This window comes from Empidonax traillii, unplaced genomic scaffold, assembly GCF_003031625.1.
Source record: "Empidonax traillii isolate 1590-97213 ecotype Southwest subspecies unplaced genomic scaffold, ASM303162v1 scaffold26:size2357266, whole genome shotgun sequence".
NCBI classification, from domain to species: domain Eukaryota; kingdom Metazoa; phylum Chordata; class Aves; order Passeriformes; family Tyrannidae; genus Empidonax; species Empidonax traillii.
This window is the reverse complement of record NW_020955219.1, coordinates 1,395,978-1,421,075: the sequence shown is the minus strand read 5'-3', so window position 1 is coordinate 1,421,075 and position 25,098 is coordinate 1,395,978. Positions and strand designations below refer to the sequence as shown.

The window sequence follows — 25,098 nt, the reverse complement described above, 5'->3', positions numbered from 1 at the left end:
AAATGGACATCTGAATGTGGATTTTCCCCTTTTCTGGCAGGAAAATTATCTTTCCCAACATGTTCAGTTTGCTTCCTGTCTGTGCTTGACAGACTCTGAAATCTCCCACATCCATCATTGAAAAGTGAAAGTCATTGCTTTACAAGCTCAAGATAATAGATTTTTAACAATTTTTTCCCATCACTGATTTTCTTCTCCACAAGTCTCCCATACCACTGCCTTACACTTCTTTGTCTTGGGCCATCCACTGCACAGATAAGGCCAGAAGCAGTATCATTGTTCATGAAATAAACACTCAAAAATTCAAGTAATTTCTTGTACTTTTCACACAGCCATGCACAAAATTACAAAGTGTTTGCTGCTTATCATGGACCGTGCCTGGAGATTCATTTTCCTTCAATGAATGTGCCAGAGCCTATTTCTGAGTAATTAATGTTGATTTGTCAGAGTGGTCAGTCCTCGTAGAAGACAATCTTTTATCTCTGACACAACCAGCATGGCCTTAATGGGAAGGGACTATTTAACCAAGACAGTTTAAAAACACTTGCCTTTTGACCCCTTTCTTTGAGATGTGATTGAATGTGTGGAGTGTTTTTGCAAGGAGTGCAGAATAAATAAGCAGTGAGTGAGCTGTCACAAGCTGTGGAGTGAAGGTCGTATTCTTCTTTTTTTATGCTTGTGTTTTGCCAGATTAACTTCAATGAGATGGGTGACTGGTATGAATCGAGACCATTTCTGTGATGGGTTACATATGTTGCTCCAAAGGGTAGAGTGAAGCTCCAGTAAAAACTGCCTCATTTAGAAGGAAACTAGAGGGAAAAAAATGTATCAGTACTAGTAAGGCAACAAAATCAACATGCAGGAGATGAAAACCATGGAACATACTATCATTTTCATGTCAGGGAAAGCCACACTGTCAGTGTGAAGCTGTTGCTTCCACTGTCATGCCAGGTTGATTTTCAGTTTAAATAACCTGCCTGAGCCTGGGGTTTTATGTTTGGGTAAACTTCATTTGCCCACTTATAAATTATAGGAAAGTTAAAACATTCCTTCCTCAGTAGATTTAGAGGTAAGGGTCGGGGGGTTGTTCTTGCATGCATATGTGACCTGGCTTTTCCAAAGAGGGCAGGTGCAGCCAGCACCCCAGGAGAGGCAGATTTCAAAGCCTGTGGCATACCAATGCATCTCTCAAGCCTCCCTGCACCTGGATTTGCCCATAACTACAAGAACAAGGAATCTATAGCTATACGAACAAGGAATCTGTGCTCCCCAAGAGTGCTACAAAACTTCGGGGTTTCTATCCATTTGTGCCTCTGTAAGTGCATCTGCCACTGGAGGCTGCCCACAGCTCCACAGGAGCCTGAGCCAAAGAAAACACAGCTGGGGGGAGACGCCACAGCAGGGACACGTGTATAGTCTCCAGTCTGCATTTGCTTTGGCACAGGCTCCAAGGATTGCCATGAGCAGAGCAGTGTGAGGGCTGCTTTGCTTCCCACTGTGTTGCAGACCTTCCTCAGCTTGCCTGCCCAGCTCCAAGTATGGGAGTACACTGGAGGAATGCTAAGGTGAGCTGTGGAAAAGCAGTTTTTTCACAGGTGTAACTACAGCTACTCGATCTGCCTTGAGCTGTGTCAGGCTAGAGCTGCAAGCCAGGTGCACAGCCCATGGGATCATTTTTCCCGCTCTGCAGGAGGCTCCTACTGCACCATGGCAGATACCTGAGCTTTCTGCCACTTGCTGTGGACGGGCCCACAATGGGGAAATTTTGGTTTAGCAGCTCCGGAAGAACAGCATGCAACACTCCTTGTGGAAATCTGCGCTGGGAACATGTAGGAAACTATAGTAATGTATTCTATGTGCGAAATATAATTTCTATAAATAACCAGTACATTTTGCACTTTTAAAGGTGTGTATTTTATTAATTTGATACCTTCATCAGGACCAAATTTTGCCCCTCAGATAAATACCTTGAACCTTACATAAGCAAACCTGGCTGAAGGTTGGAAAAGGAGAGATTAGATCGTGTTGTAAACAGCATGCTGAGGTTCAGATGTTTGGATCCACATGCTCAGAGGTATTTAGGCTGTGGATGGCCTGGACCTACGTCATTTAGCCAAGGTCATGCAAGCAGTGTGAGACAGAGCAAGCAGTCAAAAGCATTTTCTCCTCTGTTTTGCTTGCTTGTATGCGTGGAAATTACATGTGTGTGTGAGCATGTTGAAAAGCATATTTTTAGGTGGTTGCATCATCCTTTCTCTTCTGATGTCATCAACATACGTGGTTTGGTGCCTTAGTCTCTGGAACATCTTTCCTAGCATTTGCGAACCACTGACAGAAACTTTTTTCTTCTGCAAGCAATATTCCGTATTCCAAAATAAAGGCTTGTGAATTTACCAAATGCAGTTAAACAAACACCCCCCCACACACACACCCCTCAGTTGTAAATTTTAAGTAAGTATGAATCTTTTTCTTAGGTCTCCTCTTGCTCATACCTCAGTGTATAGTCTCTGCACCATTCAGGTTGCAGTTTGCAAAATCAACACTGCTAGCTTTCTGGGGATCCATCATAATCCGAAATGGGTTTAGAGTGTCAGAATCTGGTCATTTACAAGCTGTTTTGGTGGCATGGGCATGCAACAGTCTGGAGTATTGCACTTCCTTTGCCAGCAACTTACATGCTAAAACTGGGGCCCCACAGCTTTTTAAATCAAAGGGCACCAAGTTGGTTTGGGGGAAAAAAAGGAATACTTCCTAGGAGCATTTTCCACTGTGCTGCCACCATGATGTGCATCTGCAAACAAAAGAAACAAGTGCTCACATTTTAGTTCAATTTGTATCATCAGATCTATTTTCCTAACTCTTCAGTTTCTTCTACACACATGTGGGACCTGCCTGTTGTTCAAACAGTGGCCTTCCTCCTCACCACCCAGGGCTTCTAGAACATGACACTGCTATGGGATGCTCATCACAGGAGCAATTTAGGTGGATAACCTTGTAAACTTCAGAAGCACAGGGCCCTCGTTCCGACTGTTACAAAGGCTGGATAGGAGGGATCTGTTTATCTTGCTGTCTGTGCACTCAGAGCAGTGTCCCGAGCCCTGTCAGAGGAGCCCGGACTGACGAGGAGCACATACACGCCACAGAGGTCGATGTGCTTGATAGCTGGGATACCATGGAAGATTTTGCATTCTTCACCTTTAATCTCTTATAGCAAAATGGAATTCAAACTTAACCCTCAAAGAAATAAGTCAGCTCTGGTTAGTGTCATGCCATGTCCCAAGTATCCATCAGGATTTGTTTTTGGTGGATTAGTGCTCTTTTACGTATTTAATTCTTGGTCAGCAGTGCTATTGTTTTAACTGATTCTTTCAAAAGGTGTTTATTTTTGCTGCTAATCCAAGATGAGCCCTGTAATTATCTGTGAAATGGAAGAAACAGTTCAGGGCAATTCCTTTCTGTAGCTGGGATGCTCTCTGGAGGCATTGCCTTGTGGTCACCATTTCATGTTTTCTGATGTGCCTTTTTCCATGGCTTTATTTTCAAAACAGTTGCATCACATTTCAAGTTCCTTGGTCCTTCATTAACATGTTTTACCAAACATACCTCTGTGAGAAAGCAGAGACTTTTTGTCTCCTGGGTGGATTAAGTGCCATTCTAGTGTTTATGGTGAGAAGTATCTTTTCTTTGCCCCAATATTTTAATTTAATACATGTTTTGTTGGGTGTTTCACATATAGGGCTCCAGATGCTGGGCTCCTTGTACTTAATAGGCCAAATAAATAAAATAAATAAAATATTTCACTTTCACAGTTTCCTATCTTTTCAAGTTACAGAAGGATGTCAGGGACAAAGAGTTAAGAGATAACCTCCTTCTCCCACTATTTAGCCCTTCTTCACATCATCCTCTGCTCTTTACCATCCAAATGCAGCACTTTATTAACACACCAAGGCGATGGGTTTGATTCACTTATGACTTGGACTTGGTGATCCTTGTGGGTCCCTTCCAGCTCAAAATATTCTGTGATTCTGTGAGATAAAACTTGGTGCCATTGTATTCTCAGCACCCCTTTCTACCTTTTCCCTGCTCTGACAGATGCTTGCTTTTCTCTACCACTCTCCTTCAGGATATAATACTTGTTTAGACCTGGGCATAACTATGGTCCTCTGATATTTCTTCAGCTTCTTTATCTTCCCTGGTTTTCCTTTTTATTTTTTTCTATACTTACTTTCTCTTCTTTCCTGTCCCACAGCTGCTGCTAGTAGATCATTTTTAAAGCTTTTTGCATTTGCTCCTAGCCTTTGCTCTGTCTATTTTATGCAGACTTTTTACAGACCAGGTAACTCTGTTGGTCATGGAGAGGTTGGAAAGAAATTCCACCTCTCTCTGGGGAGCTAGATATAATTATTTAGGACGATTTTTCTCTCTCTACTGACTAGTTCTGGCTTTTTTTCTGAGATGGAACACTGCTCTAGATGCTTTCTGGAACTGCAATGGCTTGGGAAATTTTTATGTTGCCCAAGCCTGAGTGAGTGTTTAGCAGCTGAGCTTGGATTGTGCAATATTCCTTGAAAGTAGAAGTCTGCACCTATACAGGTTCAGTTTGGGCATTCACCTGGAAGAGAACCTAGTTCACAAATGAACATCATGAGGCCTTTTGAATCTGTAAAGCGTCCTAGGCTCAAGATTTTCTTGAAAATCTCTGTTTTCTGTTTGTTTACACCTTCAGTCCTGCTCTGATCTCCCCAAAACATGTCAGTGCTGACAGCTGGAGACCTGGCACTTGATGCAAACAAAATGCTGTAGTGGAATTAAGATTATTTACAGTAACTGGTTACTTGCTTTATTTTTGAAGCAGATGGAAAATGCACTGATGAAAATGTCATTTATAAATGGATTAACAATAATCACAGTGCATACTTCTCAGGATCGTAGTGAAAACATCTAAGTAAAACAACAAACAAAAAAAAAACCAACATCCCAGCACATCTTCCACCCTCTTTCTCCCCAAACATCATGGTCATAGTTCTTTTAAAGGTGGGAATAGGAAGTAGGGAATCTTCTATGTTCAGGATCATTATTATACTTCCAAACCTCTGTCTGCATTTGCACTGACCCTAATACAACATCTCTGAAGAAGGTCAGTGAATAGTAGGATAATTAACAGCTGCTCAAGATCGTCATGGATGCAAACAACCTCAGTGTATTTCCAAAAACTCAGGGGAGCTCTGTACTCCCTTCTTCTATCCCGCAGTGTGCTGATGTTTTTGCCTTTCCATTGTGGAAAGAGCATCTGCAGATCTGGGCAGTGATCAAAGTCTGCATCTAGGTTATTCCAGTTACCAGCAGCACCCAGAAAAGGAACTTGAATTTAACAACATCATTATGAATGTACTGCAGGAAACAATGCATCTTCTTCCTACATAAACAGTATAAACAAAACTTCTGATAAGCACTTTACTACATGGAATTCCTCATTCTTTTCTTTGAGAGCATTCCAAAATTTAGTGTGTAGCTTAATCAACTTCATACATGCTTGAGCTGGGCAAGTCAAAACTAACATGACCCTGCGCAAGGATAAGCATCCCTTTGCACGAGAAATCACATTCTGCTTATTTACTATATGTGAAAACCGTCCCAATCATTCCTTCCCTGAGGCAACAGGAACATTTCCATGTTTCCTTAACCACTGTCACCCTTCAACACTTTCCAGGATGCAAGCCTTGTTCTCAGGATGACCCTGGCTGCATGGTCATTAAAGCTGAGATGAAGCTGATGAAGCAAAATGACCAAACCCTCAACTTTAACGTATTCAGCTGCAATAGAGTCATCAGCTGAAAAGTATGGTGCTGTTTAACCCCTCTTTTCAGTCAATTGTTGATCACACTGAAATTCTTTTGTATATAAAACTTTGGGCCCTGCTTTGGCAAAGAGTTGAGTACAGGATTATCTTCACCTGCAGGTTACTTTTTCTAAATTAGCAAGGCTGTTTGCATGGGTTAAATAAATACACACATAAGCTAATATAATATTTTTAATTACAAAGATAGCAGTGTGTTGATACAGTCCTGTGTGGGTGGTAGGCATTAAAGCAAAGGCAGGGAGATGAGTTAAGCAATTCAGATGGCGAATCAGATCTATACTTAGTGGCAAAAGTTCTGGGAAAACACCACCTTTTTGAAAGCATATTTATACCAGGCCTGTATTGGGATCCTTTTAAAATCAAAGTCCTTCTGAAATCATGACGCTTGGGTCTGGGCTGGAAATCATCCAAAGGATTTCGGCTCTGTGCTCGAGTATGATCCAATTTCTTTTAAAAATGGAGCTTCTGGGGAGGGCCTGTGACCACTTGTGGAATGTGGTAAATTAAATCCTTTGTTATCTATATTCAGACATCAGAGGGGTTACAGCAGTGCAAACCTCTCTTCATTTCAGGCCTTGTCACTGGATACTTTCTGCTTGGAGCAGGAGGGTAAGGAACATGATGTGGAGACAGGTGTCTCCTGAGCTCTTGGGTCCAAGCACTCAGGTCCTGCTTTTGTTCCTATTATCTCCAAATCAGGAAAGGCTGTCTGGGAGAGATGAGGGCTTAGCCCTGCGAGAAAGCCCTACCATTTTACTGGCTTCAAGACAGCAAGTCCTGTCTTTGCTTACTCATTATTTGTATAAAGGAAAAGAGAAGTAATTACGACAGAATAAACATCTAAGACATCCTCTCGAGAGCAAAAGTCGGAAGGAGGGGGAAAGAAAACTTCTGCCATGCAGTACTCCTTTGCTTAACTGAACACAAGAATAGATACAATACACAGTGTTACCTGGAGGACAGAAATACCTTGAAGTTGGCAGTTCACAGCAGATACTGTACAAGTCAGGGAAGATTTCTGACAAGTCCTAGGGTTTCCCAAGAGTCCATCTATCACTAACCTTCTTCTGGGTATGAGACAACATACCAAAGTGATTAACACCTTAGTCATAGCTGATTCATATATTGGGATCTGCATTGTTTATTTATTTATTTTGCTATTAGGGTCTTCCTGTAAGAGACATGGAAAACTGAGGCACAGAATGGTGGAGTGACTTGCTCAAATGTTGCCTATGGCAGGTCAAAAAGTAAAAGTGTATTGCTCAAGTCTTCTCACACCCCTTTGTTACTTCTGTACTGGCTTAACAGAGGAGTTGCAGTTTTTTACCTGCATATGCCTTTTAAAGCCTGCAGACTTTTCTGGCTGCCATAATATACAAGTACAACATGTTGCTCACACTCCTCTGATTTTTCTGGCTGCAAAATGAGGTCATTTGTACTGCAGGTGAAAGAGAGTGTTAGTAAAAGCTGATTTGCGCACCCTCATTTTCCTGGACCATTTCGTACTTGTAGGAAGTTACATGGTGATCAGCGCCAATGCATGAGCCAAGCACTTTGTAAAGGCACAGTCGGTTTGCAGGTTTGCTCCCCTGGTCCCAGGCAGTTTAACCGTGAAAACAGAATATAGTACAACGGGCCAGACCTGATGCGCTACTTTATCACAGTCCGTTGTTGTTAATCTCCTTCCTTATGAGTGGTGGGGAAGTGGCAGCCGTACACAAGGATAAATAGCCGTCACAGCAGAGATGCTTTGAACTGCTCTGCTCGTTTGGGGAAGAGATTTGAGATAAAGCCGAATCTGGAAAGCATCAGTGATGGTGCACCGAGAGCCGCTGATCACCCCCACCGCTGCGGATCTTTCCACCGCTGTCCGCACTCTCGTCTCCCGCTTTTCCCGTGCTCCTCGCAGCCAGGGGGCCGGGAGGGGACCGGGGTGTGCGGGGGGGAAATGTTGATGCCCCCTCACTCCCACCGCACATCTGCCGCGACCCTGCAACATCTGGCCGCCGCCCCGCCGCGGGGCAGCATCTGCCGGCACATCTGGGCGGGCGCGGCCCCTCCCCGCGGGCACATCTGGCGGCGGCGGGGGGCGGCCCCGCGGCGGGGCGGGAGGAGCGGCGGGTCGGCGCAGCCCCGCCGCCGGCCAGGGCGGGCAGAGCCGGCGCGGCGCGGAGGGGAGCGGCGGCCCGATGGGGCGGCCGGCCGGCAGCCTGGCCCCGCTCCGGCTGCTGCTGCTCCTGGCGCTGGGGCACGCCTGGACCTACCGGGAGGAGCCGCAGGACGGCGACAGGTGGGTGTCGCGACAGCGCGGCTGCTCCTGTGCGTTCCCCTCCCATTCACCACCTTCTTTTTCTTTTTCTTTTTCTCTTTTTCCTTCCAATTTTTTTTTTTTTTTCTAATACTACGGCTTTGCGCCTTGCAGGGAGGTTTGCTCCGAGAACAAAATCGCCACCACCCGCTACCCCTGCCTGAAGCCCACGGGCGAGCTCACCACCTGCTTCAGGTGAGTGCCGCGGCTGCGGAGAGCGGCGGGGAAAAGGGGCGCGGGGCACACGCGTGTCCTCGGCTGGGGCTCGCTGCCGGCGGGGAAGGCAGCGGGGGACACTCGCGGTTAATGTCAGGGCAGGGGCAGCAGCTGTGGCAGCTGTTTGCCTCCCCCCGGCTCTGTGCTAGCCCATCCCGGCGCTCCGACCACCCCGCGCACCGGGGAGCAGGTAACGTCACATCCCTCTCGCTGTCGGCATCTCCCTTGGCAAGTCTTGCGGTTGTCCCAGTGAAAGGTTTTAGTAACTCGCTGCAAACGTCACCTCCGAGACACCGCTGGAGAGGGCGCATGTGGTTCTGGTTGCCGCGTCCCGGCCACCGCCAATCTTTGATGCGCTGAGAGGGGCTTCCTCTGACTTGGGTGTCCAGGAGCACACTGAATCTACAGCTGCATCAGTGGCAGGATAATCAGTGAGATCAACTGGATTCGTGCCGCACAAAAGACATTTTCAGTTAAGATAGGTGAATCATACCCTCAGAATGAGCAACTTCTTCAGCAACCAGCTCTGGGGGAGGAATTCAGCAGAGGCCTCTCGAATTAAGTACGATAAATCTTAATTCTGAGTTTTCATTTTTCTACTGTGTGTTTGGGAAGCATCATCTCATTCAATGATGACAGCTGTCCAGAACAGTTGACAGTAGAGGTGCTTTTTGAAGAAATGTACACAAAGTATGAGCACACAGGTATCCCTTTATTATGCCGTCCTGTTAGTCCCATCCCCACAGACGAGACGTGTCATGCATAAAAGCTGCTTTCTGTGAGAGGTTGCTTTGTGGAGGCTACTGTGCTCTGCCTGTGTGTGTAGGCTTGTATGTGGCAGGGAGTCACTTATGTATACCAAAATATGACAAGGCACATCAATGCATGTGAAAAGTGTTAGAGAGACTGTCCATTTTTTCCCGATGTGTTTTGTGTTTGGATTAAACTCCAAAGGGCTGCAGACACATAGTACAACAGTGTTGTTTGTCCCTCTCTTATACTGCCAGGGCTGGTTCACACCCTCCAGCAGCCACAGCTACCTGGAATGGTGTCCTGCTACTGCCCAGTTCTTAGCAGCATTAGCTTCCTCACAGTCCCTGGGAAGGGTTCTGAAGGGAGTGGAGACCACCCTTCCCTGTTTCCCTTATCACCTCTCTCCTCTCCCTGTGAAGGTGAGGCAGAGCCCACTTAAAAGCAGCTCTGTAGCACCCAGTGGCACACAACACCTTTTGGAGAGGGGCAGTGTGTCAGATTTGCAGGGAAAGAGGGTACTTGGTTGAACCTGCAGCGCTTCCCTGGTTTGCGAGTAGAGCATGGTGTGGACAAGGCTGTGCTGAGTGGGGAGCTAGAGAATGAAAAAGCCAGAGTAGGAGATGCGTAAAGTAGCACACACATGACCATCCTGCCCCTTACTGCATGTACCAAAACCCAGCTGAGGAAAGTAGTTCTGCTTTATGTGTGATGGATGAGGAGGCTCCAGTGATTGCTGCAGACCACCATGCAAAGAAAGCGGGACTGTCCAGCTACTAAGTCTCACTTGTACTTTCTTTTGTCTTTGCTGAGGTATTTCTGACCTTTGGGCTCTAGTTCTGCCGAGCCCTCCCTTCCTCCTCAGCTCTCCCTCTGCACAATCCTGAGGGGTATTCACCATCTGAAATCAGCGCAGTCCATGAATGAGCACTTCCAAATTGCTGCACTGAACTCTCGACTGTTTTAGTTCATGTTTTCAAACCTTTTTTATAACTATAATTTCTAAGTCTGCCTTGCTTTAGAACAGAAAAAAAAATCAGTTTCCATGTAATCACGTATTTTCAAGGTCTAACCTTTCAGGTCAGATGAGGGCTCCGTTCCCCACCCTGTGAGCTCTCTTTCGTGATGCCCATATGCACAAGAGCAGGGCAACATCTCTGAAACAGAGGTGTGTGGCTCAGTAGAGCAGCTCTGCACAGAGCACATACCTGTGCTGCCTTGTGTTGCCAGTCCTGCCCCTCAGACCTGTGTCATGCTCTGACATGGCCCAGCAGTGTCACCCACCCATGAAAGTGAACCTCAGGGAAGAGCAGCATCCCCACTGCTCCTGGTAGCAAGGTGTGCTTCCAGCAGGCACGTGGGATTACTCTTGGCAGAATACATTTTAATGTAAGATTCATTAATCTTTTGAGGTTGGGGTTGTTAACAAGATGACAGGAAACTTTAGAGTGTTGACTAATCCTGTGATGCCTCAAGGCACATTTTGTTTCATAAGATGTTTAGGAACTTTAGGATTCAGTTTTCATCTCTGGAATGACAAGTTACACCTAAAGAACTTGAGCTCGATAGAAACTCAGCTGTTGCTTTAAGGAGCTTTTGCTTCAGGTTTCAGATAAGCTTGATTTTGATACTATAGTATTTATTCTTACAACATTGGATGTTTTATCTTCCTAGACAGTTTTTTTCACAGTATTTCACAATTACAATAGTTATGTAATTTATATACATTGTTCGAGGTAGATAAAAGGATAGTTAATGTCAGCTTCTCTTTACTATTAGCATACACACCTAACTTCTTCTCTAGGTCAAAGTACATTTCGTGTAGAAATTAAACAAACTTACACAAAATTTATCTCATGTCATAACATGTCAGGTGCAAGGCAACATGCACCACTACTGATGATCTGCTGTGCAATTAGTTAAATGGAAAAAAACCACCCCACATCTGAAGTCAGATGTCAGAATTCCTGAGCATAATTCTTGACGGAAAGCAATCTCACTCTTTTATTTCTTCTTCTGGGATTAGTCATGAAAATCAGCATGTTTTCAGAGACCTTCAATAAAAATAGCATCTTTTCATCACAAAAAATATTTCTTGATTATTTTTTTTTAAGTAGATTTACTTATGAATAAAGATGAGCCAAATGGAGGGCCAAGCCAGAAGTGGGGCCAAACACTGAGAATATATTGGCATCTTTCCCTGCAGTCATAGCAACCTTGTACACAATCAGATGGTTTTTTTGGGTTTTTTTATGAATGTGTGCTGTCTGGCCCTTGATTTAGTTTGAGTTGCATTTTTTTTTACATATCCTTTGTATTTATTTTCATAAGAGTACAGAGTAACAGATGTAAAAAGCAATGGGAACTTATACAAAGTCTTTCCAGTGGAAATCTCATTTAAACTCTTGTATGGAACTGCATAAAGTACCCAATATGTGTGTCCTCATCAGGTAGGTATAGAGAAGAATTTCTGCAGATTTGTTAATAGTGGAATGATCCAGTAAGGCTTAGTTTCTTACTGTATGCAAAAATTAATCGAGTTTGATGAAATTTGGGCAGCATGAGCATATGAGGCCCCGGTCCCTTGTTACTGTCTTCTCCAGTTATTTGGATGTGATGTTAACCTATTTCACTCTCAAACAGACTTCTAACAATTTTTTGGCATGATAAATTACATGAATGTTGTCGTTGTTCTTCTTGAATTATCACTTGCCTGTGACAATTCAGTTTGTACATCCTGGCAGCAGTCCTTTTCATTACTGCCCTTCCTTCATTTTCATTTTAAACAGTGCTACTGTACATTGTTGCTGTGGTCCAGAAGGAAAAGCAGCATCTGGAACTGTCATCCCCTTTCTTCATCCTGATTGTGTAGCTGAGTTCACATAAGGGAATGGTAGAAATGGTAGTGGTTCTGTTTCTTCCAAGTTCAGGAGGATCAACATCTAATCCGGTACAATTTATTAATTGGAGTTGCTCCTTTTTAAAACAACAGCTTAGGAGAGCTAAATATTACATTCAGTTTGAATTCAGAGAGTGTGCTGAAAATTATTCAGGAAGGCAGTATACAGACTTAACAAAAACATTTGCTAGTGGGAAGTTGTTTGCCCATCACCAATTGTAAGAAGATTCAAGCTTGAAACATATGGGAAAATGTGAAGATTTTTATCCCCTGACTGTGCAGATCTCTTTGTCTACTAGACATTTAAATATTGTTGCAATTTGACTTGAAATAATTACTTTTGCTCCTTTTCTGAAGATTTTTATAAAAATAAAGTATTAAATTAGGCAAACCATGCATGAATCAGGCAAAATGAAAATTTGAACCTGGATTTTGAATAGACTGGAAGAACACTTTGGCCACTGCCTTTGTGGTCAAAGAGAAGGTTTGGGATTTTTCTTTTATTTAGACGAAACTATTCTTCTAAATTAGTTGACAAAACGAAGTTGACTCTTGACATGGTGAGAAAAATTATCCATCTTTCTCTGACATCACCATAAGCACTCTCTCCTTCCTGCATTTTTTGCTGAAAATGTAGTGTGCAAGGAACATTTTATACACTAATTCTTTGTGTGTAGTAATGGAGAACTGCTCCTGGTTCTTCCTTCTGCAGGACCAGCGGGAAGTAGCGGGTTTAGAATTGGGGTGCTTGGCAGAACAATCCCAGCTAATGAGGGTAAAATCTCTGTAAAAATAAGGCAAATCTTTACATATCATATCTACAAATAAACCCCATATTGTGGGACTTAAATCTTGGCTTAGAACTTAATCAATAACTTTTTTTCTTTTTTTTTTTTTTTTTTGGTAGTTATTTTGCAAGCAAAAGGTCTTTTAAATAGGATGAGCACATTTCAGTGTAGGTTGTCAGCGTCTTCATCTGATATTTAGCAGCTACATGTATTTTGCAGAGGCCTTCACTGCGTTTCAGGTTTTAAATTCTGCTGTAAAAATTTGTTTTACACTTCATAACAAAAAGACAATTCAAATGTATTGCGGAAGAGAATGCCTGTACACTTACACCCTACTTAGTTCTGATGCTAACCAGAGATTGCATGCCTCAAAAAGCATTTCATTTTACCCTCTTGAATGCTGATACTGCTGGTAAAGCCTACTATTTTTATAGGCTGTATCATTTTGCACATTCTTAAAAGATAAAAGTAATTGGAAGTAAGCTGGATTGTAGCTGTTCCACAAAGAGCAGCACTTTCACTAATATGCCCTTGGGGACCATATGCAATTCCTGGTTCCCGGATACTCAACAAGCATGTTGCAGAGCTTTCCAACATGAGAAAAAAATGCTGTATACAATTTTTCAGCTTTCAGCTGAAGTGAGCAAGGATAACATTTGGCCCTCTTATCTTCTGAATTTTAATAAATTTTTCTTTTATAGTTGCCATTGCATTTCCTCTCTGAAGTTCTGCTGACCCTTCCAGTTTTAGCAGCACTGAAAAAGTCTCAATTGATATGCTAATATGTAACAGTTAAATAGGAAACCTACCTGATTAGAGCAAAGTACTGCTTTATCTCCAGCTATATTGCATGGAAATGCACTGCATGGTGGAAAATTGCAGAAAATTTAAGAGATAATATGATTTCAAATTTTGTTTTGGTTTTAGAAAACCAAACATTATACAACAGCTGTAAATCCACATCTGCCAAGAGTTCCTTTATGTTTCAACAAACAAGCAGCTCTTCTTTTGCACGTAGCTTTGTGGTGAAATGCCATCTGAGCTGCTGTCCCTGTGCATCACTCAGAGTGGCCTCAGCATCTGAAATATGCCCATGTAGACTGTGAGCACTACTGGAAAGGGCTGCAGGCACTTGGTGATCACATTGAAAATGAAGATTGTCAGAACTTACGAATTTGTTCAGCCTATGAAGAAGCCTGTGAATATGTTTATAGTACTGGGCCTTTTTAACTCTGTATCAAACCATCACCATGAAAGCCATGTGTTCAGCAGCTCTGTGATGTGTGACTTGTGCTCTCCAAGTCTCACTTGGACTTGCTGACCAAGTCTCACTAACATTAATTCTACTAAGTCATTCACTAGCATGGTGTTTATGGAGAAATGCAGTAAATGTAAGTGTTCCCCAAGTTAAAAAGTTTTCCTTGTCTTTTACATATATTTAAAAAAAAAAAAATCTTCCAGGAAATTTTTATCACAGATAGAATTTCATATCTATCAACAAATAAATTTTTGCTTCAGTGCACTACTTCTTCACAAAACGGTGTATGCTACAATGATGCCAAGACATTTTTCTTAGCTTTCCTAGTTGTTTTTGGTTTGGTTTTGTTTTTGTTTTTGTTTTAATCACTATTGCTTTGGAATTAGCACTTTCATTTTCATACCTCTGGCTGCAATCAGTCCTTAGTTTTGCTTGTTTCCTTTTGCTGTGGTTGCCAAAGGAACAGATTGCTCACAGCTACTGAGACATATTGTGAATAACTGCTGGTTAAGAGTAACACCAATGCCACGCAGGTATCTGTAGGCTTCAGTACCACATTTGGGTGTCCGTGACTTTCTGAGTCACTTCTCTGTCTCAGGTGCCAAGGCTAAGAAGCTTAATTATTACTGAATTTCGGTGAGGTTAGGGACACTTTTCATCTCAGTAGATGTGGATGCTACTGGCTGCAGTAGAGACTCCTGCAGCAAAGCACGGTCCTCCTGCAGGTTTTCTGTGCAGTGTCTCCTCTGTACAGCCAGTTCACTCCAAAATGAAACAATGTAATTAACGGTCTTTAAGAACATTGCATAATTACTGTGAGTGGTGCTTTCAGGTAGGATGTGATAATTAAAGGATGAGGTCAGGCAAGTGGTCGTTCATGTAGTCCAGAAGTTTTTGATGTTCACATCAAAGCAGTTGGGAGAATTTTAAAACTGGCAAGCCAAGAGCTCTATGATAAGTGCCCTCCCTGGTGGTTTGATTGATAATGAAATCCAGGTGCATTGCATTATGGTTTTCATCTACAAAATATGGGGTTAAATATGAACTGACTTTCCTGACCATGTCGTCTAGCTCCTAGATTCCAGACAAACAAAATAGTAGCCCCAGGGCCTCCTATGGCTGGTACGAAATATGTAATAAAAATAGGCTGCCAAAGGGAACATGACTTCTGTAATTATCTAAAGTATTCTATGTGCTCCCTAAGGTCAGGCTGTTTTGTCCTTAAAAAAGTGATTGAGGTCTCTCCTGGTAACAGGAGGATGTTATTAATACTTGTATTACTGCTCCCATTGTGATAGAGACACGTTTAGCAGGGTTATTCTGTAGTGATGGCAGTCAAAATAGGCAAGACAGAAAAGGCGGGAATGAAAGTATAAAGATGTGGAGAAACAAGGAAGAGAAAGAACAAAAAAAACCCCCGGGGCATGGAGCAGGCAGAAGAAAGAATTAATATAGCCCTAAAAAGAGAAAAATTCCATCTTGGTGGTGGTTTGTGTGGCAGATACATATGTGACAGAAAGGAGGTAATCACTCCCCAAAAAAGTATAATTAAAATGCTTCCAGGCTTCTATTTAAGTAGAACCCAGGAAAACAAAACATCAGCCAAAATCAGACAAAACCCCATACACACACACCCCAGGGAGGATTCCTGTTCTCCCAACTTGGAGACTTGAGCTAAGCTACAGGCACTGATGTATCTTCCCTTGACAGCCTCTCCCTTCCTTCCTTCCTCAGTCTGGAAAATCTCTCTCCCTCTCTGTCCCTCTCTGTAGACTTTGGGTCTGTGCAGGGGCAGGAGGAACAACTTACAGGCAGATATTTAAATTGTCCATTCAGTCTTTGCTAAAAGTTCAGTTGTCCGCACTCCTTGTCATAGAGTTTTTGGGAAGTAGCTGAGCATAAAATATTTCAATTACTCTTGGAAAAGTAGATCAGGCTTGCTGAACTTCCCAGGTTAAATGGCATTGCCCATATTCTGCTGTGAAAGCCATTGCCCAGTACAAAAAGCATGTGGGCAACAGGTTTTCTGAGAACTCTGCTATGCTGATCTGTTTTTCTGTCACTGCATGTTTGGGAGAGAACTTGCTGTGTGTGCACAACAGGGTCACACAAGGCAGGTATGTGCAAGATGCCTGGTGTGGCCTTTACCACTGATATACAGATGCACCTGGGGTATATCTCATTCCAGATTGCATTCGCTCTTGTGCAGTGCTGGTCATTTTGGGCACCTGTGATTTTGGGTCTCATTGAGACTGTGCTGAGCTCTCACAATCTTGAGTTTAATCTCTTGGTTTTGCCTCCACTGTAGTGCCCCAAGTCCTGAGAATGCTTGTCCCTCCCTCAGGGTGTGAGCCACTGCTGCATGGCTGTTACCCGTGTCACTTCAGCTGGAGCTGTTGGGATGGCACAGAACTTTGTAGTGAGTCAGTGACAGGGAGAAGATCTGCTCTGGAGACCTTCACTTGAATTGCTCTTGTGTCCTACAGAACCACATGGGTCACTCCAGGGTTCTTCTTTTCAATCGTGCCTACCATCAAAACAAGCAAAGCTGACTTTGATTACAGTAAAAAAAACTCAGACCTTGCCCTAAAATCTGCTCAGAATTTTTTTCTCTGTGTTGTCCATTTTCTGTTTGCTTGGTTTCAGTTTTCAAACTAATAGTGGCTTCTTTTGTAAACTAACAGTAGCAAATGTCACTCCATTGGTCTACTTTGTCATTTCTTCTACGGGGTTCCAAGTGTAAGCAGAAACAATGGAAAGCAGAATCCATGCAATGTTGACTTAATTTCTTCTTGGCCTAGTGAAATAAAGCAATTTGTTTGCATCTCCTCAAGGGTAGCTCTGTTTAACAGTTGAAGAGAAAAACAATTTCAGTTTTAGACAATAGTCTCAGAGCTAGTTGTGTTTGGAAAATCCTTCTCCGTTAAAGAGTGTTTTCCATCGTGTTGTGTTGATTTCACTGTTGATCCTGGTTCAAAAAATGAAGTACAAGACTGTCAAGCATTTAGCATACGTCCAGCTATTAAAAATATGTTCTGAATTTTTGTTAAATTTAAGTTCTGACCACATTCCTTTCAATTCATGATCTGTGCTGGAATTTGAATAAGGTGAAATGCACAGCGATTGTATTCACTGTATTAACTTCAGCAGACACTGAGTAGTAAACACACATCAAACAGAATTTTTTTGCATCCTTTTCAAATGGTCTGGGAGATAAAGTGGAGCATACAGAGTGTGCATGTGGGAAAGAGAGGCAAAATCAAAGCTATAATCCGAGTTTTTAGATGGATTGTTCTTGGAAAATGAATAAGCTTATTATAGGTCAAAGGCAAGTTATGCTGCAGTGAGAGTTTTGAGAAATATAGGACAGTATTCATCTGGGCAAGCAAGTGTATTACAGACAATAGTCTTTCTATGGAGAAATTACTGGTGCATAGCTTCCAATGTAAAACAGCAGTGTTCATGTTGGTTTCACTGTGTCATTATCATCCCTTGAGGGAGAAGGTCAGCCACCTGATTCTCCATGACAAGACATGTAAGTCCAAGAATTTAGATGGTACAGTCTGCAAAATGGATGAAGAAATACGTTAAATATTATCATAATATTTCATAAACAAGGGGTATATGCTGAAAACACAGAAATTTTTGAAAATACCGAAAAAAAGTGTATCTGTTTTGGATGCATTTTTTTTCACTGTAAATAACTTCCTGCCAGGAGCTTCAGTGTCCCAGTGGTATGTTAATAACCCTATGATAACATTCAGCACATTTAATATATGTTTTAAATCTGACGTCTTGCCTATTCAACAAGATGTTATTATCATACTCAGTTTTCATTATAGAGTTTATTATTATAGTTGCACCAAAATAGTGATGTTGTTTCATATCCATTGCTCTCTGGAATTCTGACAAAGCCCCTTAGTTTAGAGATTATTGCCTTTGAGAGTTGAAATGAGTTCTAACTCAAACAAAAATAGCCAAAGGGAAAATCGTTTAATCTTTAAAATAGTAACTGCGGGAAGAGGGAAAAAAAGTGTGAAAATGGGGTTGTGGGTCTTTGGTAGATCTAAGTGGTTGAGAAGGGGAGAGTGAGAAAGATAACTGAGGGACCAGGGGTCAGTAGAGCTACTGTTTGGTAAATGCTTAATCCTATAGGGAATATGTGCTTTTAACTGCAGCTTCCTAGGGCAGGAGCAAGGAGCAGTGGCAGACAGAAATGCTGGCAGTGTGGGCTGATTTCTGGCTGCTGCTTGGAAATCTGTTGCATGATGAACCCAGCTGTGGTCGGGCTGTTGCTCTGCATGATGGCCCGGACAGTCTATGGGCAAGTGTTGCCTCAGACTGTGACTCTTGTGGTGCCTTGTTCGTTGGCTTCTTGATATGTTGCTTAATGTGCTGCCAATATGGAAAACAGTATGTTTTCCTAGGGAGATGTATACAAGTTGTTTTGGTATATTTTTGGATTTTAAAAGTTTATCAGGGTTTTTAAAAATTTGTTTCTTTTGGGCTTTTTTCTGAAGAAAGTGTATGTCTGTTCCACCGGACTTCCTACTCCCTTGAGGCCTGGAGAGATGAGAAGCCTAAAGCCTATAGTTTTTTGTTTGTTTGTTTGTGATTTTGTTGGGTGTTGGTTGGTTGGTTGGTTTGTTGGTCGGTTGTTTTTTTGTGATTTTTGGGGGGTTTTTGAGTTTTCATAGAAAAATTCTCATTTCATGCCTTGCTGCTTTTAAAATGAAAAAACAGAAAATTGAATGTGCTTAGAAATGGAGAACGTGGGATGTCTTTTTATTCTACCTTATCCTGCTTGCCTCTAGCTTGCCTAATAGCAAAACAAAAGATACTAAACACGTTACTTCTGAGAGTGTTTCACTGCTCAGTGTCACAATTTGGTTCCCCACATTTATATTCTCCAAACAAAATGCAGTAAATCAGGGTTGACACAGGGAAACAGGGGGACAACCTGACACTTCCCAGTTTTCTTTTAAGAGTGGGCTTCAGATGTCCAGGTTCAGATTCCTCTGTCTGTGTATGGTCAATGAGGAAAAAGGAAAAGAGTTACCCTTCAGAGCAAGGTAACACATCCTATTTCCTCTTAATTTTAAAACTTCTTAAAGAGAAATGGAAATTTTGCTGTGATATCACCTCAGTGAAGAGCTTTACCCACAAAAGTTTCATAAAGACAGAACCTGTGTACCCGGCATCTTCTCTGGGTTAGAAGCAGACTCAAAGCGCAGTCAAACTTTCTCCTTGTATTTAGTATTAAATTAAGTCTTTTTCCTCCATAAATTTCTCTGTGTGGCACAGGAAACTATTGTCATGAATGTGTCTGCAGGACTGGTCCCTTTTTTGATTTTTCTTAGAAGCTTGGTCCCTGCATGGGCACTAAAGAGGCCATAGGAAAAGATTTGCAGAGGTTTGCATTTCCATAGCTCTGCTGACTTCCCTGGACCTACACCAAAGTGCGTCAGTTTGGGAATTATTCATAATTATTCTTAATATTCCATGAAAAAAAAGAATGCAAAAGGATGTTAAAGCAGATTGAAGGCATCTTACCAACGAAGCAAGTTCTCTGCCTGGTTTTCCAAGCTGAGATTCTTGGCCAGAGTCTTGTTTGTGCTGTTTCTTGTCCTCACAGTGACCCACACTTGAGCTGTGGTTTTACTGACCGTGCCTGGAAGGGTCCTGGACGGTGCCCCTCCAGATTTACATCAGTGGGAGCACTGCGATCCAGGGAGGAGATGTGGTTTAACCTTAGGACGGAATTGCCAGCAGTCCAGTTGTAGTTCTAGATCCAGGGGTAAATTTCTATGCTCTCCAAGGCGCTGCATCATGCCAAATTCTGCTTTCAGTTACCTTCTAAGATTTTCTGTAGTATGCCAGTATTAGCTACTTCTCCAGCTATAAAATGGAGGAAAAAAGCCCAATTTATGCCTCTCAGGGAGAAAAAAAGAATTTGTTAGCTTACACTGAAGATGTAGCATTCTTATTATAGAAAAGAAGATTGCCGTAAATCAAGTGTTCCAATAACTTGCTGGACTTTGTTTACTTTGGTGATTTGCTGTCATTCCAGTTCAACGAAATACTACTGTTTGAGATAAGAAGGAAAAAATGTTCATACTTAAAAGTAAATTTTTTCATATCCGCCAAGAGACAAATTAGATTTTTGTGATGTTTTCTTATGTTTCTAAAGTATCCAGAGTATTTCCACAGTGGGAGTAAGCTTATGGTACATCACTGGAACATCTCCAGTGAAAATAACTGTGGCAGAGTGAAGAGAGCAGTAGAAAACAAGTAGTCGGGAGCAAGACCGGCTAATGTACACATATATTTATTTACACATCCTTGTTTGCAATATAGACCTCTGGATATTTTTAAGCACCAGGAGAAGTGGACTTCAAACATTTTTCATTGACCTTACAGAAGTTACAGTTATAAGTAGTTCCAATGAAAAGAAAACTCTTCCAAGAAATTTTCCTTAAGGACTTGACAAAGATTGAATGCAGGACAAATATATCTTCAGGATGGAAATAAAGGGGAAACTTTCCTGTGTTCAGATTCTTAATTGTATATTAGGTCTTAAAACTCTGGCTGTATTCCATATTGTCCCATTTGTTGCCTTGCTCTGTAGGGCTTCTCTTTTGGAAGAAAGAACCAAACAAATCTAGCAACGCTTTTATTAAATGCCATCTTGACCTTGCTTCTTGGAAATATAATGGCCCAGAGGATGAAAAATTACAGCAAGTGTTTATTACTGAAATCCAGTCTCAGTTGTGAGAAGATTAACTGTTTCAAAAGATTCAATATCCTGTCTGCTGCAATGGGATGCATCTGGAAAAGAGCTGCAAAGCCGCGGAGAACTGGAAGAGGCTGAGTAATGTCTTAATCTGTAGGCATGCGGTTGGTATTTACGGGAAATGCTTGAGCACTGGAGTTTCAGAAGTGGTCCTAACCAAACACCACCATCCCTGATTGCCCTGTCACCTAAACAGGGCTGCTGTGGGGGAGACCTAGACTATTGTATCGTTACATCATCCCAAAATGCCCAATGACAATGGCAGAGAGAAGCCAAATATGGGTTTGGAAGTCAAGTGTAAAATTGGTGTTCTGCAGCTGGATATCAATATCTGATTGAAAAGCTACTTTACCACTGATTGTTTGTGGGAAAACTGTGGTCCCTAAGCACATTTTATATAAGGAATGTTTCTTTGAAGGAGCAGGTTCTTGATAAATACAGAAGTAGATGCTTGCTTCTCTTAGAAATAGTTTTTATTTTTAAAATGGCTAAATTGCAGTCTTTAAATAATTTCAAGCTTTTCCTTTTTCCTGGAGACAAAGTTTAATTGTCTTTGAAGATACTTTTACCCTATAGCAGGAAAACATTACCCATTTGAAAAACTCCCTGAAAACTTTCATGATACTTTTATGAAATGTAACTTAGCTTATTGGACAGAATATATATATATATATATATATATATATATATATATATATATATTTGCAGCCCTTCTTACCAAAATATGAGTTTTACAAGTAAATGCAAGGTGTTTCTTATTATTTGGTAGCAGACGTGGAGCGTGACAGCTTATTTGTCCACTTTACTCTGACTAAATGCAAATATTTGAAAGACTTTGAGAGGCACACACACCTGCTGCTTTTTGTTTGAATTTTTCCATACTGATTTTTTTTAATGCAATTTTTTTTTTAGATTTTCTTCTTAAAGAGTAAGTTTTCCACGATGTACTTTTCTGTTAACTGCTCTGAGGTAGCTGGTGGGCTGCAGTTGGATGGTCAGTCATTCCCTTCATAAAGTCAGTGTTTAGATGGAGGATTAGCCATGGAGCCCTCATTTTTCCCTTTTACAGCATATAGCTGAAAATCATAACAAAAGGAAATTATTTGTAAACTTACCATCTCAGCTGTTGAAATTAGAAAGGTTCTGGCAATCTCTTAGCTGTCTGTAATGGCAGAACATGGATTCTCTTGGAGGGAAATTAGGTTGAGATACAACAGCATATACACCTAAAAATGCTACATAAATTGCTGTCTTATTTAAGACAGCAAGAATACCTTGTCCTTGTTTTTTAGTCCCTGTGAACAAAAAAATTAGCTGGAGTCAAGACCTCTTCTGCACCACCAGTGCAATGAATGTAGCTCCGTTGGCTTTGATTGAGCTTCCCTAGATTTATGCTGCTTTAAATGATTGTGAAAATGAGGTTTAGCTCCTGGGACTCGGCTTTTGTGAAATGTCTCCCAGTTCCCATCCGGACGAAATAATGTGATTGCATGTTACAAGGAATCATTTAATTCAGCAGTTGTTGTGTATGAGCGGTTTTGTTTTTTTGGCACTCTTCTGCCTCACCATAGATTTTTAAAGTTATTTTTGATTGTGGGTAACCCAGGATTTAAAACAAAACAAAACAAAACAAAACCACCAAAAAAACAAAACAGCAACAAAAAAAGCCCCCCAAAAAGCCCAACAAAACCCAGCTTTCTTGCATAATTTGTTTCACTATTCAGCAGTTCTGGGATGCTTCTAAATAAATAAATGATGTGCAGTTTTTTTAAAAAGTTGGAAATCTTCAATGGACTGATGTATCTTTCCTAAAGAAAATAAGACTTTATATTTTTAGCCCTGTCTCATCAAAATCAGAATAAGTTTATCCTCAGCCCTGTGATGTCCAAAGAGATAGGTCATCAAATCATTTGAATGCTTCACTCCATTGATTTTGGTAGGAGTCAGATGCCTACATATCATCTAAGGACTTGTGCTCAACTAGATGGTAAATGGAATAAAAAGACTATTAAGGATTGATTAATTCTGTTATGTACTAGCACTTAGTAACTTACTGATGTGAAAATCAAAATAGGTCACAAATCTCATTTCAGAATATGATAAACTCTGTGTTCAATATCTTTTCCAAGTCAACTAGAATTCCCTCACCTTCAGATCACTTTCCCAGTTCTCTGAATTTTTCTGCATTTATCAGCATCCCTGAGCTGCAGAGAGCAGAAAGGAGGCTTAATTTTAAGGTTATGTGTGCTTCTTCCAAGTGTCAAGGCTCTCATACTCTCTTTTCCCTTGTTAATTACCCAAGAGTCTCAGCAGTGGTTTTTATTACAGATCTGCATTTTTCCCTTCCTAGATGTGGGACTAACTGATGCAGTTCTGAACAGATCATCATCAGCTGCATTCAACTTTTCTTTTTAATTTGCTTGCAAATACTTTAACTTTGTTAAAACAGTGCTACAAGTAAGCAGAGAGACGCAGAACACTTCAGCCTTATCAGTAATCTGGGGAGAACATATGAGTCTGATGAAGCAGGAATTGGATATTCCCAGAAGTGAGAAACCCCACCACTGCCAGGGCGTGGCAGGATTACACTGTCCTCATTCCGTGCTGTGTGTCATGATAACGTGGTCTAAGAGGAAATAGAAGATATGGATGTGATCACAAAGATTTTGAACAGAGAATTAATTTGTGATCACTTTCATTCTGGGGCATGGAGAGTTGGAAATGCAGAGATGCAGGATGAGCATCTCTGAAAGCTCTCATCAGTCATGGTTGTGAAGAGGAAAAAGCCCATTAACTAGAATAAATAAGAGAAGAATCATGTCTTTGAAAACTATGGACTTCTTGCTAGAATTCAGAAAGAAATAGAAGGAACCTTTTCTAGGGCATCCAGAACTGTGAGGAGGTGCTCTGCAGTGCCCCTTGTTCTGTCATCTGAGAAGACCCGAAGGGTGTGCATCTCAGGGGAGAAAACTGCATTTCATGTCTGCTTTAAAGATGTCACTCTGGTCAGACTTCCTCCAGTGTTTTCCTAGAGGAATATATGCAATCGCTGGAATGTTTGTGCTTTTCTAACACTCTTGCTTGGTGGATCATTGCCTCTGGTACTTACATGTCTGGGAATGAGAGAAAATAAATAGTGCTCTAAACTTGGCAGGGATTGATCCCCAACAGGGATTACCTAAAACCTTTGCTGCTCCATGTACCCTTTAAAGAGGCAGCTTGTTGTAGGTTAAATAAATTTATCTGGCCTAGTGGGAGTATTGTGGCAATTGTCTTTATCACGAGATGATGCTGCAAGGGAGAGGTTCATCAGCCGGCCGAGGCACAGGAGGGAAGGTCTGGTTACTGGATAACCAGGAGCTGGAAAAGTGTGGTGCCACAGTGTAGTGTATGTGGTGAAGTATTTTCAGTAGTGGTGAGAAAATTTTCATACTACTGTGCAAACCCTTGGTAAGACCTCACCTGGAATAGCCTGAGCAATCCTGGTTGTTAACTTGCATGGATGAGGAGGCATACCTGGTACAAGGCTTTCAGAAAGAGGGACAGCCCACATGATGGGGAGAGGGAAGTGGTTTAGAGATGGAAAGAAGAAACATCTCTCTTGGAAAGGTTCAAGCCAGTCCTAGAAAAATAGTTATACAACTATTTGACTGGTGATCAGTACCAAGCTTTAAGACCTGGGTGCTAATGGGTTAGGTGTAGTGCCATATTCTTGTGAAAATCAGCTCCTGAATTTGCAACTGGTTTGCACCAGGAATTCTGGACATGGTGATGGCACCTTGTAGGCATCCATATGCAAGTACCTGACCTGGAGTTTTCTTTCCTGTGCTGCATAGCTCACATGCTTTCATTAGCCTGCAAAACCACGTACAGAGTGGTTTTCTTCCTTACATATGTCATGTAATTGACTGTTCAGTGGCCAAGCTGAGCCAGTGTATTCCCAGCTCACATGGGAAGTGCCAGTACCACCCTCACATTTAAGACACCATCAGCCTCCAGGCAGTGGCCATGCTTACTTGCAGCCTGGAGTTTCTGTCAATACCAGGAGGGTGCTGGGGACACCAGCTCTACCCCTCACACTTGCACTGCTGGTTATGGTTCTAGCAGTGATGACTTCAGCAGGATGGAAATCCTCAGACTTACACGTTATGGCCTGGTGCCTTAAAATCAGGTGCTCCTTCCTTTTTGGCATTTTTCTGGCAGGGCTTTTAGCCTTGTTATTGAAA

The 25,098-nt window shown here is 41.9% G+C and overlaps 1 protein-coding gene across 1 annotated transcript in view; it reads left to right on the top strand.

Moving 5' to 3' along the window:
• The first annotated feature begins 8,030 nt into the window (after nt 1-8,030).
• CCBE1 (collagen and calcium binding EGF domains 1) overlaps nt 8,031-25,098 on the top strand; it is a 94,733-nt gene continuing 77,665 nt past the window's right edge. The window contains exons 1-2 of the mRNA XM_027907004.1: nt 8,031-8,150; nt 8,283-8,363. Coding sequence (XP_027762805.1) covers nt 8,050-8,150; nt 8,283-8,363 — 182 coding nt within the window. The 5' untranslated portion in view covers nt 8,031-8,049. The remainder of the gene's footprint in view (nt 8,151-8,282; nt 8,364-25,098) is intronic.